This window comes from Chelonia mydas, chromosome 2 (assembly GCF_015237465.2).
Source record: "Chelonia mydas isolate rCheMyd1 chromosome 2, rCheMyd1.pri.v2, whole genome shotgun sequence".
In the NCBI taxonomy this organism is placed as follows: Eukaryota; Metazoa; Chordata; order Testudines; family Cheloniidae; genus Chelonia; species Chelonia mydas.
In genome coordinates, this window is record NC_057850.1 from 148,719,436 (window position 1) to 148,737,455 (window position 18,020).

The 18,020-nt window shown below is 43.0% G+C and overlaps 1 protein-coding gene across 2 annotated transcripts in view; it reads left to right on the forward strand.

Moving 5' to 3' along the window:
- Positions 1 to 18,020, forward strand: part of TMEFF1 (transmembrane protein with EGF like and two follistatin like domains 1) — a 219,280-nt gene that overhangs the window by 162,565 nt on the left and 38,695 nt on the right. For both annotated transcript variants that reach the window (XM_043540318.1, XM_037893403.2), the window contains one exon: positions 1,002 to 1,098. In XM_043540318.1, coding sequence (XP_043396253.1) covers positions 1,002 to 1,098 — 97 coding nt within the window. The remainder of the gene's footprint in view (positions 1 to 1,001; positions 1,099 to 18,020) is intronic.

Below are 18,020 nucleotides of genomic sequence, written 5' to 3' on the forward strand. Positions count from 1 at the left end.
CAAACTTTAGTTGTTGCCCAATTTTGGAAGAAGTAATACTAGTGAGGCTAATGACTGTGGTATAAATATATGACAACGCTATGCCTACAAGCTGCTTTCCTGTTGAAAGGCAGGCTGTCATAAATATAAAGGGAAGGGTTACCACCTTTCTGTATACAGTGCTATAAAATCCCTCTGGCCAGAGGCAAAGTCCTTTTACCTGCAGAGGATTAAGAAGCTCAGGTAACCTGATTGGCACCTGACCCAAAATGACCAATGAGGGGACAAGATACTTTCAAATCTGGAGGTGGGGAAAAGGCTTTTGTCTGTCTGTGTAATACCTTTGCTGGGAACAGATCAAGGATGCAAGCCCTCCAAGTCCTGTAAAGTTAGTAAGTAATCTAGCTAGAAAATGCATTAGGTTTTCTTTGTTTTGGCTTGTGAAATTCGCTGTGCTGGAGGAAATGTGTATTCCTGTTTTTGTGTCTTTTTGTAACTTAAGGTTTTGCCTAGAGGGATTCTCTATGTTTTTAATCTGACTGCCTGTAAGGTTATCTTCCATTCTGATCTTAGAGTTGTTCTCTTATCTTTTTTGTTCTTCTAATAAAGTTCTGTTTTTTAAAGAATCTGACTGGGTTTTTTGGGCCTTAAAAATCCAAGGCTGGTCTGTGCTCATCTTGTTTATTCTCAAGCCTCCCCAGGAAAGGGGGTGTAAGGGCTTGGGGGGATATTTTGGGGAAATAGGAACTCCAAGTGGTCCTTTCCCTGAGTGTTGGTTTGTTAAAGCACTTGGTGGTGGCAGCGTTTTACCTAATCTAAGGGCAAAGACTTTGTGCGTTGGGGAAGTTTTAACCTAAGCTGGTAAAATAAGCTTAGGGGGTCTTTCATGTGGGTCCCCACATTTGTACCCTAAAGTTCAGAGTGGGGAAGGAACCCTGACACAAGCTAATTTGTGTAGACAGAGTCATAGCATAATGTGAAAGAAGTCATATTTTCTGATGACACTGCCTTGTTTTATTTAGAGTATGAAGGATCTGGAACAGAAGTTCACAGAAAACACTCCAAATGTGGGGCTTGCAAGTACAGGGCTGAGTGTGATGAAGATGCAGAAAATGTTGGGTAAGTAATAAGTTTACTTCCAAAAAAGAAAAGAAAAAGATAAAAACATGATAATGTTCCTGACAGTAATCTTCACCTTTAATATGTGAAATCCTGCAGCTATTTGGTAGAATTGCATGTGAATATATGTAAACAAGGAGCTACATGTAAGGATTTATTTTCTGCTTTACTTTAAAGCCTTCACAAATGGTTTATACTTCATTGGCACAAATATCGCATTTCAGCTTGATTTCTGATTAAGGACATTATAAATACATTATTAAAATATGAATAAATAAAGGAGTCTATCAATATCATTACAATAAATAGCTTTAATGAGTTTTTTTTTTAATTCAGGTAAGAAGGAATAAGGAATCTTTAAAAAAAAGAAATCACAGAAATGTTAGTCCACTTCTCCGTTCAGATTTATTATCTACTGTAGTCCATAAAATGGTATGGGCATTTGTCAAGGCTGTCATTCCTGTCAAAATAAACTTCAGATCAAAATATTGAGCGGAACTGGGGATCTGATTCAGTAATTTTTTTCTAGGTCATTGTGACATTTGACCTCTGAAACACATCTTTGGGAAACCCCTCTTATGAAAAGAAAAATATCTGTCAGTTGTCAAAGTAAAGGACCATGCAAGGAATAGTTTTTAGAGAATTTTAAAGAAAATCCATAGTGCACAAGCAAATGTGCAAATTAGATTGCATTGAGGTCCTGATTACACTACATCATATTTATATTGCATCTAACAATATATTTAGGCTGTTAGCACTGTCCTCTAAGACAGTGGTTCTCAAAGCCGGTCTGCTGCTTTTTCAGACCTGTTTGTTTACCTGCCGCGTCTGCAGGTTTGGCCGATTGCAGCTCCCACTGGCAGCGGTTTGCCGCTCCAAGCCAATGGGGGCTGCAGGAAGGGCGGCCAGCATGTCCCTTGGCCCGCGCCGCTTCCCGCAGCCCCATTGGCCTGGAGCGGCGATCGGCTGAACCTGCGGATGCAGCAGGTAAACAAACCGGTTCAGCCCGCCAGGGGCTTTCCCTGAACAAACGGCAGACCAGCTTTGAGAACCACTGCTCTAAGGTACCAAACTATGTGTTGTCATGCAAGAGACAGCTCCTCAGGGTGGCCCTATGAGGCTTTAGCCCTTTAGGCTTTGGGGAGAAAGAAGTTAAAAGGTTTTGCATTCCAGATTAGCAAGTAGTCACACATTGGCATTGCAGTGCTGAAGGAGGTTATCTTTAGTGTCTGCTGTATGGTGAATACTGGCTTTATGGTTGCTGAGGCTCTGGGTGAGGTGTTGTGGGAAATATCATACCACTGCCTTCCAGGCCTCACTCTGGTTGTACAGGTTAGTGATATTTGTGATGATGTTGTAGCCATGTTGGTCCCAGGATATGAGAAAGACCAGATGGGTGAGGTAATGTCTTTTATTGGACCCACCTCTGTTGGTGAGAGAGAGAGACGAGCTTTCGAGCTGACACACACAGAGCTCTGCTCCAGACTTGAAGAAGTTGGTCCAAAAAAAGATACTATTTCACCCATCTTGTCTCTCAGGTTAGTGACAGGCACACACACAATCTGCCAAGTCCTCTGAGCATTCCCCTGTAGTGTCCAGCCTCTGTTCCACTGAACACTCTCAAGATTCTTAGATCCCCTTTTCCCTAAGGAATAATATACCTCAGCTCACTAGTTTTAAGTCAGGGTCACCACTCCACTCAACACACAGCACTTAGATATATTTATACTACAAACAAAAATAAGTATATTGTCAAGGAATAGAGATTCAAATGATGGGAAGTAAGAATATTGGAAACAAATAATTACATATAAAACAAAATCATAACATCCTTTCTAGAGCCTAAACTTAACTCACAGGATGTTCCCTTTTTCCTACAGAATAGCCTACCCAAAGTCTCTGCACCCCCAGATAGACCAGACCAAACCTTTGATCTGCACCTGAAAATAGGGTCCCACCCTCTGTGCTGTTTACTTCTTCCTGTTGATTTTCCTCTGAAGTCTCCACAATCTCTGAAGTAGCTTTTGACTCAGTATGCTAACAGGTTGCTATGATAACACACACAATGGGCAGCCATGGAGATAAGTGTTTCCCAGCTCCTGTCTGGAGAAGCTTGTCTCAAGGCATGACCTTTGTTAACTGCAGACCTCAAGAACATGATTTTTAGTATCTATACCTAGCTCCTCACTTATTTTCCATACATACCTCTTGCAATGATTATGATGACCAGCGTAATATAGACTTACATTAGAAACCTTACATGACATTCTTTTGGTGAACCCAGGTGGTTCCTGTCACCCTGTGTGCTCAGCCAGTTGGCATCAAGAGGTTTCTGGATCACAGATACGTACACTCAAGGGGAAGGATTAAGATTGCCTGTGCAACCCTTAATCCTAGCGCTTCCTAACTTTTGAGTACATGACTTTTCAACATAAATAACTTCATTTTAAGACAAAGGGATTTTGTTTATGTAGTTATCAATGCTCTATCGATCTATCGATCTAAAGAGATAAAAACAAATGCTGTTGTGTGCAACTGAGTTATGCCCCAAGATTAATGTTCGCTCTTTTTAAACTTTCATTCTCATTAAAGAAACTGAATTGTGAGTCTTGAAATCGCTCTTAACTCAGCTTTTTAACTAACATTAGAGTTTATAACATTCCAGTGGTCTCTGATCAGAACTATAACACATTTTTATTATGCAAGAACATGCAGAGCTTGAAGAACTCAGGCTTTACGTTGGGTTTTGTATTTTTTTTTTCATTTTGTTTGATGCTCTAGAAAAGTTATCTAGTTAGAACATAAGTGGTAGGAGTGCATGGTAAATTAAATGCAAAAATATAAACAACTTTATCACTTTTATAATGTCTCTGTAGAAATTGTTATTGTTGACTTTTATGTTAAGTGGACTGATTAAGAGAAAAGTGACGTCTGAACAGATGGTTGTCACAAATGACATGCCACAGTTGGAAAATTTAATGTTCAAATAGATGCAAATTAGTATACTGTGTAATATTCCTGTATGATAATGCAGAAAGAAATTATGTTGAGGAAACATCTTAGAAATCTAATTCATCATTGTTTTTCATTTCATACATTGGTGATAATTATAATATATATTTTTAGAAGTAAACAGACTTTTATGTAAAGGCTTTTAAATACTATATAATAAGCATTAACACATGCACAAACAATCTCAAGTTTGTATGCACAAACAGAATATGGTTACAATACAGTATATTTTTATATAAGAGAGATAATGTGGCTGATGAAATGTCTTTTATTGGACCAACTTTTGTTGGTGGAAGCTTTCAAGCATCACAGAGCTCTTCCTCAGGCCTGGAGAAGATAACCAGAGTGTCTAAGCTAAATACACGATGGGACACATTGTTAAGCATAAGGTGTTCCATGTTGTAGGAGACCACTTAAAATGAAGTGAGTGATTAACAACTCTGCAATCGTGGGACAATCAAGGGTTAGCTTGCAGCAGGGTGTGTTAGAAATTGTTGTAATGGACCATAAAACCAGTGTCTCTGCTAAATCCATGGTTTTTAGTGCCCATTATACAACAATCTCATACTACTCCAAACCTGCAGAAAACCGGACAAATTCAACAGGAATGGGTTTCATGCAGCAGCCCACAACTCTGTTAAATGAATCCCAAAACATGTATATGGGAATGAGAGTGAAGCCGCCCTCCCACCCTACTTTTTAACTAGCGGGCAGTTATTTGCATCCAGTGTGGTAAGATTATCCAGTTTAACCAAGAGGGGGAGATGGGACTCAGCCTTACCCCAGTAGCCTTCAACTGGGGACTCAGCCTGTGCTGAGATCCTTTAAACCCTCTTCTTGTATGGAGGAGGAGGGTACTCAGGAAGGTGACTGAGGGTTTGTCTACTCTTTAAATGCTACAGCGGCACAGCTGCAATTGCGCCTCTGCAGCGCTTCAGTGTAGATCAGAGGTGGGCAAACTATGGCCCGCGGGCCACATCCAGACCGCAGGTCCGTCCTGCCCAGCCCCTGAGCTCCCTGCTGGGGAGGCTAGCCCGTGGCCTCTCCCCCACTGTCCCCCCTCCCCTGCAGCCTCAGCATGACGCGACGCCAGCACTCCTGCCGGGCAGGGCGGTGGTATGGCTGCAAGCTCCTGCTACTCTGAGCAGCATGGTAAGGGGGGGAGGGGTTGGATAAGGGCCTGGGGGGCAGTCAGGGGACAGGAGCAGGGGGCAGTTGGATGGGGGTGGGGTCCCAGGGAACAGTTAGGGGCAGGGGTCCCAGGAAGGGGCAGTCAGGGGACAAGGAGCGGGGGGGGTTGGATGGGTCGGTGGTTCTGAGGGGGCAGTGAGGGGGCGAGAAGTGGGAGGGGGAGGATAGGGGGCGGGGTCCAGGCTGTTTGGGGAGGCACAGCCTTCCCTACCCGGCCCTCCATAAAGTTTTGCAACCCGGATGTGGCCTTCAGGCCAAAAAGTTTGCCCACCCCTGGTTTAGATGCTACCTACACTGACAGAAGGGATTCTCCTGTCCGTGTAGATAATCCACCTCCCTGAGAGGTGGTAGAATTCTTCCATCAGGAGTTAGTCAGTTTAACTACATTGCACAAGGATGGGAATTTTTCAAACCCCTGGAGTGATGAAGCTGGGTCAACCCAACTTTTTAGTATAAACCAGGCCACTGTCTGCGGAAACTTAAGACCACCCTTGTCCCAAACCAATTCTGGTCTGTGTCAGTCCCTCATGAGTCTGGCACTCAGGTCACCCTTTTAGTCCATTCGTTCACACTGGATGCTGGATGCAAGCTGTAACAAAGCTGGGTTTTGTTTTGTTTTAAATTTGTTATTCCTCTTCACTACCCTAAAATGTGTCTACGCTATAGTAGCTACAGTGGCACAGCTGCGGTACTGCAGCTGTGCTCCTGTAGCACCGTAGTGTAGATCAGGGATAATCAGTTATTTTTTGGCAAGGTCCAAATTTCCTGGGCAAGGTATAGTCAAGGTCCAGATTCCAGAGTAAATCATTTAAAAAGTAATAATGATAATGATAATAAGTAAATACAAAGATTTTGTGGTCCATTCAAAAGCCTCTGGCAGTCCAGATTTGGTCCACAGTCCACCTATTAACCACCCCTGGTATAGATGCTTCCTACTCAACAGAAGGTTTTTTTCTATGGATGTAGTTAATTTGCCTCTCCAAGAGGTGGTAGCTAGGTTGATGGAAGAATTCTTCTGTCTACAGTGGGGGTTAGGTTAACCAAACTATGTCACACAGGGAGTGACATTCTTCACAGTCCTGAGCTATGTAGCTAGATCAATCTAATTTTTAGGTGTAGACTTGGCCTAAGTAACCAGCCAATCCTCTGGGCTTCTGTGAGGGAGGTAAAAAACCTAGTCTGAAATAGGCCAGTCTTGACTGGTGGGGAAAATCCCTTCCCAACCACTAAAAAGGTGATCTGGCTAGGCCCACCATATCCCCAGAGATCCAGCCAGGCACATACAGACCACAAGGGAGGGCTGGGTGGGAGCTGAATGGCCAACCATTCCCAGGAGGCCTTGTATCCCTAGAGGAGGATGATGCAGGAGCCAATTGGATCCAGTAACCCATCCTCAAACTGGCTAGTCATGGATTTTCACAGGGTGGCATAGTCCCGTGCCTTGTCGCACCTGTGTAGGCATTCCTGGTGCCCATGAGGAGAGCAAACCTTGGGAAGGGAAAAGTCACAGTGCCTTCCTTAGGACCCAAAGAGTTGTCTATTCCCCGCTGGTCTGACCAAACCCCCTTCTGCACTGAATTGAAGGGGCAATGTACGACACATATAAGGGTCAAAATGGTATCATAAAAAGGTGAGAGAGGAGCAGATAGGGACAGTAGACAAGAAGAGATAAGAAAAGCTGGTACGTGTAAGCACTGGTATAGGAAACTGGCCAAAAGCTCACTGACTGTGGGCAGTAAAAAAGAACCGTGTTTTGAGTTGAATTTTGAAATGGTTTGGGAATGAAACCTGATGAGAAGGGGAATCAGATATGCCAATATAGCGTTTGAGGCATTCTTGGAGGTTAGTATGTTCTAAAGCTGTAAAAAAGGCTAAGGCATTTAAATAGTGTAGGGCAGCAATTGAAACCTCCATAGTTGGTTTTCCTTAGTTATACCATAGGAAAACTACATTGTAACTTTTTCCAGCATGTATTGTACTTTTCAGTGTTGTTCTGTTTGCACATGTAATAGTAAGTAACAGACAATCCTACCAATATGCAATCAACTTGCAATCAAATGTTTCAATAAATATTGAAACATTAAAACCACTGTTGCATAAATCTTAAATAAACATACGTATGTATGTAGCATATGTTTTTAATCTTTATAGTATAGTGTTTTAATCAACTACTTTTTCGGTGCAAGGAGCATTTAGGACTACATGCTTTTAATATTATTACAAGCAGCAAGAACAGTGAGGCAATTTTTTTATAGCTGAAACAAATGGCACCTGATGTAGATTTGATAAGGAATCTAAAGAACAATAAGATACCTTCATTTTGGTCTGAATATTAAAATTTTACCCATTAATGGATATCAGGGATGCCTAAGACATTTTTCCATCTCTAAGTTTATCTGTAATCCTCTGAAACCTGATGTAGTAGCATGAAGCACAGAATCATCCTTTTCGCAATATCCACCTGCAACTCTGGCAAGTTAACTGGCAACAGAAACATGAACATATTTGAATTCCTTAAGATGTTCTGATGAGAAAGGTGTGGTATCAAGTATGCATACTTTTTCCTGAGGGTTCAGATCTCTCGACAACGTACCAAAAGACATCTGCTTTTTTAAGCTTTAATTTTGTTGTCTTGCTCTTTTCTACGTGTCCCTTTTTGACATACCAAAACTCTTATCAAATTGAAGGCAACATAATAAATATGAATATGTTTTAAATTGGGCTGTCAAGTGATTAAAAATTAATCACGATTAATCGCACTGTTAATAATAGAATGTCATTTATATAAATATTATTGGATGTTTTCTACATTTTCAAATATATTGATTTCAATTACAATACAGAATACAAAGTGTACAGTGCTCACTTTTTATTTATTTTTGATTACAAGTATTTGCACTGTAAAAAAACAAAATAAATAGTATTTTTCAATTTACCTAATACAAGTACTGTTGTGCAATCTCTTTATCACACAAGTTGAACTTAAAAATGTAGAATTATGTACAAAATCCCCTGCATTCAAAAATTAAACAATGTAAAATTTTAGAGCTTGCAAGTCCACCCGGTCCTACTTCTTGTTCAGCCAATCCCTCAGACAAACAAGTTTGTTTACAATTTGCACGAGATAATGCTGCCCACTTCTTGTTTACAATGTTACCTGAAAGTGAGAACAGGCATCCCCATGGCACTGGTGTATCCGGCATTGCAAGATATTTATGTGCCAGATGCGCTAAAGATTGATATGTCCCTTCATGCTTCAACCACCATTCCAGGGGACATGTGTCCATGCTGATGGTTCTACTCGATAACAATCCAAAGCAGTGCTGACTGACGTGTTCATTTTCATTATCTGAGTCAGATGCCACCAGCAGAACGTCGATTTTCTTTTTGGTAGTTCGGGTTCTGTAGTTTCCGCATTGGAGTGTTGCTCTTTTAAGACTTCTGAAAGCATGCTGCACACCTCGTCCCTCTCAGATTTTGGAAGGCACTTCAGATTCTTAAGCCTTGGGTGGAGTGCTGTAGCTATCTTTAGAAATCTCATATTGGTACCTTCTTTGCATTTTGTCAGATCTGCAGTGAAAGTGTTCTTAAAATGAACAACATGTCCTGGGTCATCATCCGAGACGGCTATAACGTGAAATATATGGCAGAATGCAGGTAAAACAGAGCAGGGGACATACAATTCTCCCTGAAGGAGTTCAATCACAAATTTAATTAACACATTATTTTTTTAATGAACATCATCAGCATGGAAGCATGTCCTCTGGAATGGTGGCTGAAGCATGAAGGGGCATACGAATGTTTAGCAGACCTGGCATGTAAATAACTTCCAATGCCAGCTACAAAAGTGCCATGCAAATGCCTGTTCTCACTTTCTGGTGACATTGTAAATAAGAAGTGGGCAGCATTATCTCCTGTAAATGTAAACAAACTTGTTTGTCTTAGCGATTGGCTGAACATGTAGGACTGAGTGGACTTGTAGGCTCTGAAGTTTTCCATTGTTTGGTTTTTGCGTGCAGTTATGTAACAAAAAAAATTACATTTGTAAATTTCACTTTCATGATAAAGAGATTGCACTACAGGACTTGTATGAGGTGAGCTGAAAAATACCTTTTCTTTAGTTTATCATTTTTACAGTGCAAATATTTGTAATAAAAATAATATACACTTTGATTTCAATTACAACACAGAATACAATACGTATGAAAATGTAGAAAAACATCAAAAATATTTAATACATTTCAATTGGTATTCTATTGTTTAACAGTGCGATGAAAACTGCGATTAATCGTGATTGATTTTTTTTAATCACAATTAATGTTTTTGAGTTAATTGCGTGAGTTACCTGTGATTAATCAACACCCTAGTTTTAAAATAAATGAAATGAGGATTTAAGGATTGTACAATTCAGCTGTCCAAGTCAGTTTTGTTTCCCTTTATCTTTCTTGCGCTAGGGACAATGTAATTCAGTACAACCATCTCATATTTTGTAATAATTTTTCAGATGCAAAGTATCTTCCATCACAGAAATTAGCATATATTAATAGGGAACTAAATGAGCCTCTTCTGGTTTTTACACTCTGTTATGTGGTACATCCCCACTTTATCATGCCAAAACATTGCTTAGGGCTTGTCTGCAGAGCAAGTTGCTGTGCTGCAAGCCAGGGTCTGAATCTACAATGCACCAGTTTGCCACACAGTAACATCCCATGTCGACTCAGCTATAGTGCAGTGAAAATCTGGGACTGTAGCTGGTGGGCTATAGATTCACACCCTGGCTTGCAGTTCAGTTACTTGCTGTGTAGACAAGTCCTTAGATAACTGTATAAAATGACATGTTACACTCTAGTAACTGGCTAATTAAGGGTTAGAAAGACTTTTTATTAAAAAACCCTTTTTCCAGCCTGTCATAACTTTAGCAAAAATATTTCCAGGATGAAACATTGAGTGAAAGAGATTCTCCCCCAACTCATTTCTCTTTTTTGGTAAAAACTAATTTATCCATTTCTGAGTTAAAAGAATGCAAAACAAGATAATTTTAAGTCTCATGTATTTTTCTTACCTAACGCCAAAAACGGATTAATTGTAAAACTTCAAATATTGCATTTCATTAGTCCTGACAGAGGATTACAGTTTTACCTATTCCAGTTTTTTTTTTAATGGATAAGATGTGCAAATGAGGTACTGAGCATGCTCACTCTTATTTTATAAAATGTCAAAGCCCTGTTTTGAAACATGATGTGGATTTTCAAAAAAGATTGGCAACTGATCCCTAGGAAGAGCTTTCTGGATTAATGTTCAACAAGATTCACTTTTTGAAAAGAAACATTTTTAGTGATATTTAGATCAATATGAATGATGTTTGACATTAAACATGTTTCTACTTTATTCAGCGACCACAAAAGAAACTTTGTGGCCCTTCTAGGTTATGACAAAGTAAAGTTTAAATAGCTGCTAATAAGCATGCTCACCTTATTTTTGATGAATACAGGTCAGCCGGAATAATCCTCCTTAATTATTCCTCTTTTCTCCTGAACACTTGTTTGTAAAATTGTAAAACGTATAGGAAAACAAATCAAATTAAATAGTGGATCCATGTAAACAAATTATGTAAAATTGAGCTGCCACAGTCCAGGAATAAAAGGGGTTGTATAATAGTTTTTTTATGGTACTGACCATTAAAAAACTTGATTGGTGGAGAAAGCTATTACGAAGCTACTAAGGGAGAGGCTGCTCTAGATTTGATTTTAACAAATAGGGAGGAACTGCTTGAGAATTGCAAAGTAGAAGGCAGCTTGGTTGAAAGTGGTCTGACGAAGTGGGTATTCACCCACAAAAGCTTATACTCCAGTACATCTGTTAGTCTATAAGGTGCCACAGGACTCTTTGCCACTTTTACAGATCCAGACTAACAGGGCTACCCCTCTGATACTTAGACAAGTTACATTAACTGTTACATTTATTTCTTTAAAAAAACAAAAACAAAAAAGACCTCCACGGTTTCGGACATACCTGGATCCCCAGGCTTCAAGAGATGCGCCTCCTGTAAAGATGCCATGTCCATCTCGGACGGGCATTCACAGTGTGTACGCTGTTTGGGGGAGTCTCATGTATCCCAAAAATGTGTCCACTGCAACAAATTGAAAGCGCGAACCCGCAAGGACAGGGAGCTCAGGCTTAAAAAGCTGCTCCTGGAAAACTCCCTCAGATGTGCATCTGACCCTGGCCAGCAAACCTCTGTGACACCCTCCAGAGGCAAAACAAAAGGAAAAAACATGGCCAGTTTCCTCTCCCGTCAGGAGCCGTTCCTTGAGGAAGAAGTTAAAACCGGCTCTCCTGTCACCAGTAACTGCCGCTCCACGGCTCAGCACTTTCTACGTGGCAGGCACCTCAGGCACCGACTGTGAGTCGGCTGCCCCACTACATGGTGCCGAGGCTCAGGGCTTCCAGTTGCCCGCCTCTTTCAGCTCTCCCTTGGCCTCCTCTGTCAGTACGGTGCCAAGAGCTGCTACGGTGCCGACAGTACAAGTGGCAGCTGCAGCACCACCCTTTGATCTTGCAGCACCGCTTTTGCAGCTGCCACTCTTAGCACCGAGCCTCCTGACATCTCTAGCCTCCCTTGCAGTGCCTACCTCAGGGGCTCCTACTCCACGGAGCCAGCTTGCGCCCCCGGGACACCCTTCGGTGCTCCAGCAGATGCCCCAGCAGACTCTGCTTCCACCAGCTACACTGGCACCAACTCCTGGTCACTCAGCTCCACTGCAGTTTTTACAGCCAGAGGAATTAAGGGTGTCCCGTGCTCCTGAGTCTCCTCTTCTCAGCACCAGCCTCTCACTGAGACCTTTAGCACCCTACCTTCAGTACTCCCCTACCACTTCAAACCCCTCCAATGAAGTGTGGGAGGACGAGGAAGAGGAATATGATGACCAGATGTTTTCCTCTCAATACTCTCCCCAGATTCAGTTACCTTCAACTGGGATACACATTACAGCACGATCTCCATATCCTCAAGGGTATCTACACCCCCGTATGGCAATCCCTGGATGGCCACACCGGGGTCCATGGACCTACATCACACCACACTCAGGTCTTTCACGGGCTGCCCAGAGGAAAGCTGTCAGACCCTCTCCACTGCCTGCTTCCACTGAAACCCAGATAAGACCTGAAGTGGCCGCCACCCCTACAAAGGACACTGCCCCGCACACCTCTTCTATAGTGATAACACCACAAGACGCCATGGTACCCCCACCACCTCCCACCACTGATGATGAGCTTCCTCACTTTCTAGAGTTGTTTCAGAGAGTAGCAGAAGAGCTCAAGATTACCCAGGAGGAGGTACCTGAAACATACCACGAGCTTACCGACATCCTGCAAGCTACGACCTCCCCCAAAATAGCCCTACCAATTAATGGGGCCATTATGGAACCTGCTAAAGCTATTTGGCAGACCCCAGCTACAATAACACCCACTAGCAAGAGATTGGACCGTAAATATTTTGTCCTATCTAAGGGTTCTGAGTTTCTATTTACGCACCCCTCACCTAATTCGCTAGTGGTCGACACGGCCAATCAGAAAAACAAATACCAGCACTTCCACTCCACTCCTTCAGACAAAGATAACAAAGGAATGGACTCCTTCAGCCACAAAGTGTATTCTTCTTCCACTTTTCAATTTAGAGTAGCGAACTATGTGGCGCGCTTAGCAAACTCTGACCATAAAAATTATGCTAAAGTAATGCAATTTATTGTGTCGGAGGATAAACGACAAGATTTTAAAGCAGTGGTGTCCGAGGGCCAATTGATCTCCCGCACAGTTCTTCAAGCTGCCCTTGATGCTGCGGACCCAGTGGCCAGATCCACAGCCACGGCTGTCGTCATGCAGCGGGCCTCATGGCTTGCTTCTTTCTCCTTTCCAAAGCAGATACAGAATACAGTCGAAGATCTCCCTTTCGATGGAGACAAGAACTTCGTCTCTACAACCAATGAGGTCCTTCACTCCATGAAGGACTCCCGTGCCACACTCCGATCCTTAGGCATCCAAATACCTGCCTCAAAGAAGAGACAATATAGATATCAGCCATACTAACGGCTGCATTACCATACCTTTGCGCAACATCCACTTTTCAGACAATATGATACGCAAACCACCAATGACATAGGCCCAGGAACCAACGATGTTGCCCTCCGCAAACAGCAACCCACCCTCCTAACCCAAATAAACAAATTTGAAGTCTTGGTCGAGGGTATAGAAAACCTCACACCCCCTCCAGTGCCAACTCCAACCAACCATTTTTTTTGGACACCATTTGTGTCCATTCCTGGCCAATTGGAAAACCATCACTAAGGACAGATGGGTCCTGGAAATTATCAGATTGGGTTATGCCATCCCCTTCCTTGCCTTACCTCCCACCCACCGTCCCACCCCATCCCTCTTCAGGGACCCCTCTCATGAACAGTTGCTCTGTCAAGAGGTACAACATCTCATACATCTCGAAGCAATAGAGGAGGTACCCCCTCAACACAGAGGGAAAGGGTTTTACTCCCACTACTTCTTGACAGAAAATAAAAACGGCTGTTGGCGCCCTATCCTCGATCTTCGACGTTTGAACAAGTTCATCAAGAAACAGAAATTCCAGATGGTTACTCTCCCAATGATAATTCCGACGCTGGAACAAGGAGATTGGTTTTCAATCCTTGACCTCCAAGACGCATATTTCCATGTCTCTATCCACCCTGCCCATCAACATTTCCTCTGGTTTGCTGTGGGAGCGCAACACTACCAATATAGAGTCCTCCCATTTGGCCTCTCCACCACACCACATGTCTTCTCCAAGGTGCTAGCAGTTGTAATAGCACATCTTAGAAAAAAAGGAATCCTCATATTTCCTTACCTGGACGACTGTCTCCTCAAGTCTCCCACTCAGTTAGAAGTGAACCACGCAACTCTTGCAACCCTTCAATGCTTCCGCACCTTGGGCCTGCAAATAAACAAAAACAAATCTACCTTACAACCTACCCAACAAATTGACTTCATCGGCACCCACCTCGATTCCACCACTGGTCTTGTATCTCTCCCCCAGGACAGATTCCACACAATGGGCATTCTTATTACCCAGATACTTGCCAGCCTACAGACTACAGTCCAAGATTCCCTATAGCTCTTAGGACATATGGCTGCTTGCACATTTATGGTAGCAAATGTGCACCTGTACATGTGATGACTTCAGGGTTGGCTCGCCATGGTATACAAACCAAACAAGCACAGGCTAAACAGATTACTAACTATGCCCCAGAAAGTCAAGGACTAACTTCTCTGGTTGACCTCTCCCATCAGCCTCTGCACTGGAATTCCCTTCTGACAAGATCCCCCTTCAGTTACCATCACCACAGATGCATCCCTCACAGGATGGGGAGCACACATCGGCCACCTCACTACTCAGGTTCTATGGGCCACTTCAGAAACCAAGCTTCACATAAATTTGCTAGAGCTCCGGGCCGTACGCAATGCCTGCCTCCATTTCCTTCCCATCATCCAAAACCGCCGAATTCGAATCATGACCGACAACATCACATGCATGTTTTATATCAACAGACAGCGGGGAGCTCGGTCACACTCCCTTTGCACAGAGGCAGTAAAACTTTGGAACTGGTGCCTTCAACACAATTATCCATATCTCTGCCTCATACCTGCCAGGTTCTCAGAATCCCACCGCAGATGAGCTCAGCAGATCGTTCCCCATACAGCATGAGTGGGAACTCAACAACTCCATTCTTTCCAACATTTTCCAGACCTGGGCCTATCCCCAACTGGATCTATTTGCCACAGCAATAAACAAAAAATGCCCAACATTCTGCTCCAGAGTAGGCCTGGGGAAACACTCACGGCGAGACGCCTTTATGCTCCCTTGGACCAAAACTCTCATGTATGAGTTCCCACCAATGCCTCTATTACACAAAGTCATTCAGAAGATACAAACAGACAGAGCTAACATCATTCTCATAACCCCAGCGTGGCCCAGGCAACCGTGGTACCCTTTCCTCCTGCGCATGTCAGTCAAGCCACCCATTCCCCTTCACCCACTCAGCAACCTCTTATCACAACACAGGGGACAACTATTTCACCCCGACATACAACGTCTCCACCTGAGGGCCTGACTGATCAATGGTTCTCTAATGTTGAGTTAACATATTCGGACCAAGTATGCACTATCTTGCTACACAGCAGAACACACAACACACACACTACCTAGCTGCATAAATGGAAACGGTTCGCATCTTGGTGCACTGACAAGCAGACCTCTCCAGTTTCTGCTTCACTCCCACTGATACTGGATTACCTGTTACACCTTAAAACATCTGGCCTCTCTATGAGCTCACTCAAGGTCCACCTCACGGCAATCACCGCTTCCACCATAAGATTGACAACGTAATGGTCTTTGCCCATCCAGTCACCAAAAGGTTCCTGAAGGGTATCCAGACGTTATACCCGGACGTGAAACCATCTGCTACACCTTGGGATTTACTCCTAGTCCTCAAAGCCCTGATGAATACAGCCTTTGAACTGATGGCTACCTGCTCCCTTCTCCACCTATCCATGAAGACCACCTTCCTCATAGCAATCATGTCTGTCAGATGAGTAGGAGAAATGGGGCACTTATGGCAGACCTTCCATATACCACATTCTTCCATGATGAGGTCACACTCTGCATGCATCCAAGGTTCTTACCTAAGATACACTCTTCCTTTCACCTCAATGAACCTATACACCTTCCAACATTTTCCCCAAAACCTCACGCTAATGCCTTTGAATCAACAATGCACACTCTTGATGTTCACAGAGCATTATCCTTTTACCTGGATAGAACAAAACTTTTAGAAACCCCCCCAGACTTTTTGTCTCTACTACTCAGCGCTCACAGGGAAATGCTATCTCTACCCAGAGACTTTCCAAATGGATTGCTGACTGCATACGCTTTTTTACCAACTCAGGCAAATACAACCTTCTATATCAATTAGGGGACACTTTACCAGAGCTGTCTCCACCTCCACGGCCTTTTTCCGTAATGTCCCACTGTCTGACATATGCAAGGCAGCTACCGGGGCATCGAACCTTACCTTCGCTAATCATTACGCTCTCATCCACACTGCAGCATCTCACACCAGATTGGGTAGAGCTGTTTTGTCAACAGCCTTCTTGCCTCATCCGAAGTCCCAACCATCCTAAGGGATACTGCTTTTCAGTCACCTGAAGTGGAACACCCACAGGGACATCTCTTAAAGAAGAGGAAGAGGTTACTCACCCTGTGCAGTAACTGACGTTCTTTGACATGAGTGTCCCTGTGGGTGCTCCACAACCCACCCTCCTCCCTCTACTTCGGAATTCGTAACACACTCCATTGAAGGGAAGGAACTGAGGAGCCCGGGCTGTGCACGCACTATTCAAACACTGACAGCTCGAGAGGCAGGCACAGTGCATCCGCAGCCCGTAGGGGTACTGCTGTAGAAATCTCCGATTGAAGGCGCTGAGACGCACCTTGACCTGAAGTGAAGCATCCACAGGGACGCTCATCTTGAAGAACGTCAGTTACTGCACAGGGTGAATAATCTCTTCTCTCGTACTTAGTTCCTCAGTCCCATAAAGGGTTTTAAAAAAAGGAGACCAGAAAAGCTAATGGAAGCTGCTGTGCCTGAATGGGTAGAGCAATCACTTTGAAATCCAAATTTTCCTGTTCAAATTGTACCTGAGAAGGATTGTTCACAAGGGAAGAAACATCAAATGAGAGTAGTCCTTCATTTGATTTCAACACACTTGGTTATCTTCCTCACTGCAATTGTAACACCTCTGTTGTTATAATTTGCCTAATTTATTCCTGCCATCATGCACTATCCATCTGCTGTTCTTGTGTATTTTGTTTAATTGTAATATTTCCTTTGTAAGTTTGTAAACAGGTGTGCCAGTAAATAAATGAATAGCTGAAGAAGATTACTGCTGCTGGAAATGTATAGTGAAGCCCAGTCCAGCAAAAATTTAATCAAATTTGTGAGCTGAGCAAGTCTCAGAAGGCCACAGATGCTGGCTCTGCAGCATGCTGACCTATTAAGAGGAAAGGTCAGCCTCTCAGAGAAGCCATCCTCAATCCCCCCAATGTTATCTTTGCTTTGTTCTTTCTACTGTTAAAAGCTCATGGGGTACTTAAGAGAGCAAAACTTTCAATACAACATGGATATCTTGAAAGAAAAAGGAGGCCTGGAATGCTTTGGGATCTGTAGTGGGTCTAATTTATCTACTGATAATACCAACCTACTCTACACAAGCTAAATGCTGATTGGACATGTTGTATGATGGTACTATGATCGTACTGTATGATTGTACTAAACCTGGTACAGAAACTTGCTGTGCTGTTTGATCTCCTCTTGGCAGTGGTTGAAGATCAAGTGTCAGTACCTTGGTTTTGCTTGGATTTTTTTTAAGATCAGTCTGCTGGCTTCTGTACTGCTAAACACTAGGGGTTCAAGTCCTGGCTCTATGAGAGTCAATGGCAAAACAGCCTTTGACTTTAGGGAGACCAGGATTTCACCCACGGTTCTTTTTATGCTTTTGTTATCCCTAGCATGGCTACATGGAGTTTACCTTGAGCGGCTTCATTCCATTCTTTCCGAGGATAGCATTGGACAATTGCTCATCTGCCCAGAAGGTTTTCTTATGTGCGGAAGGAGAGG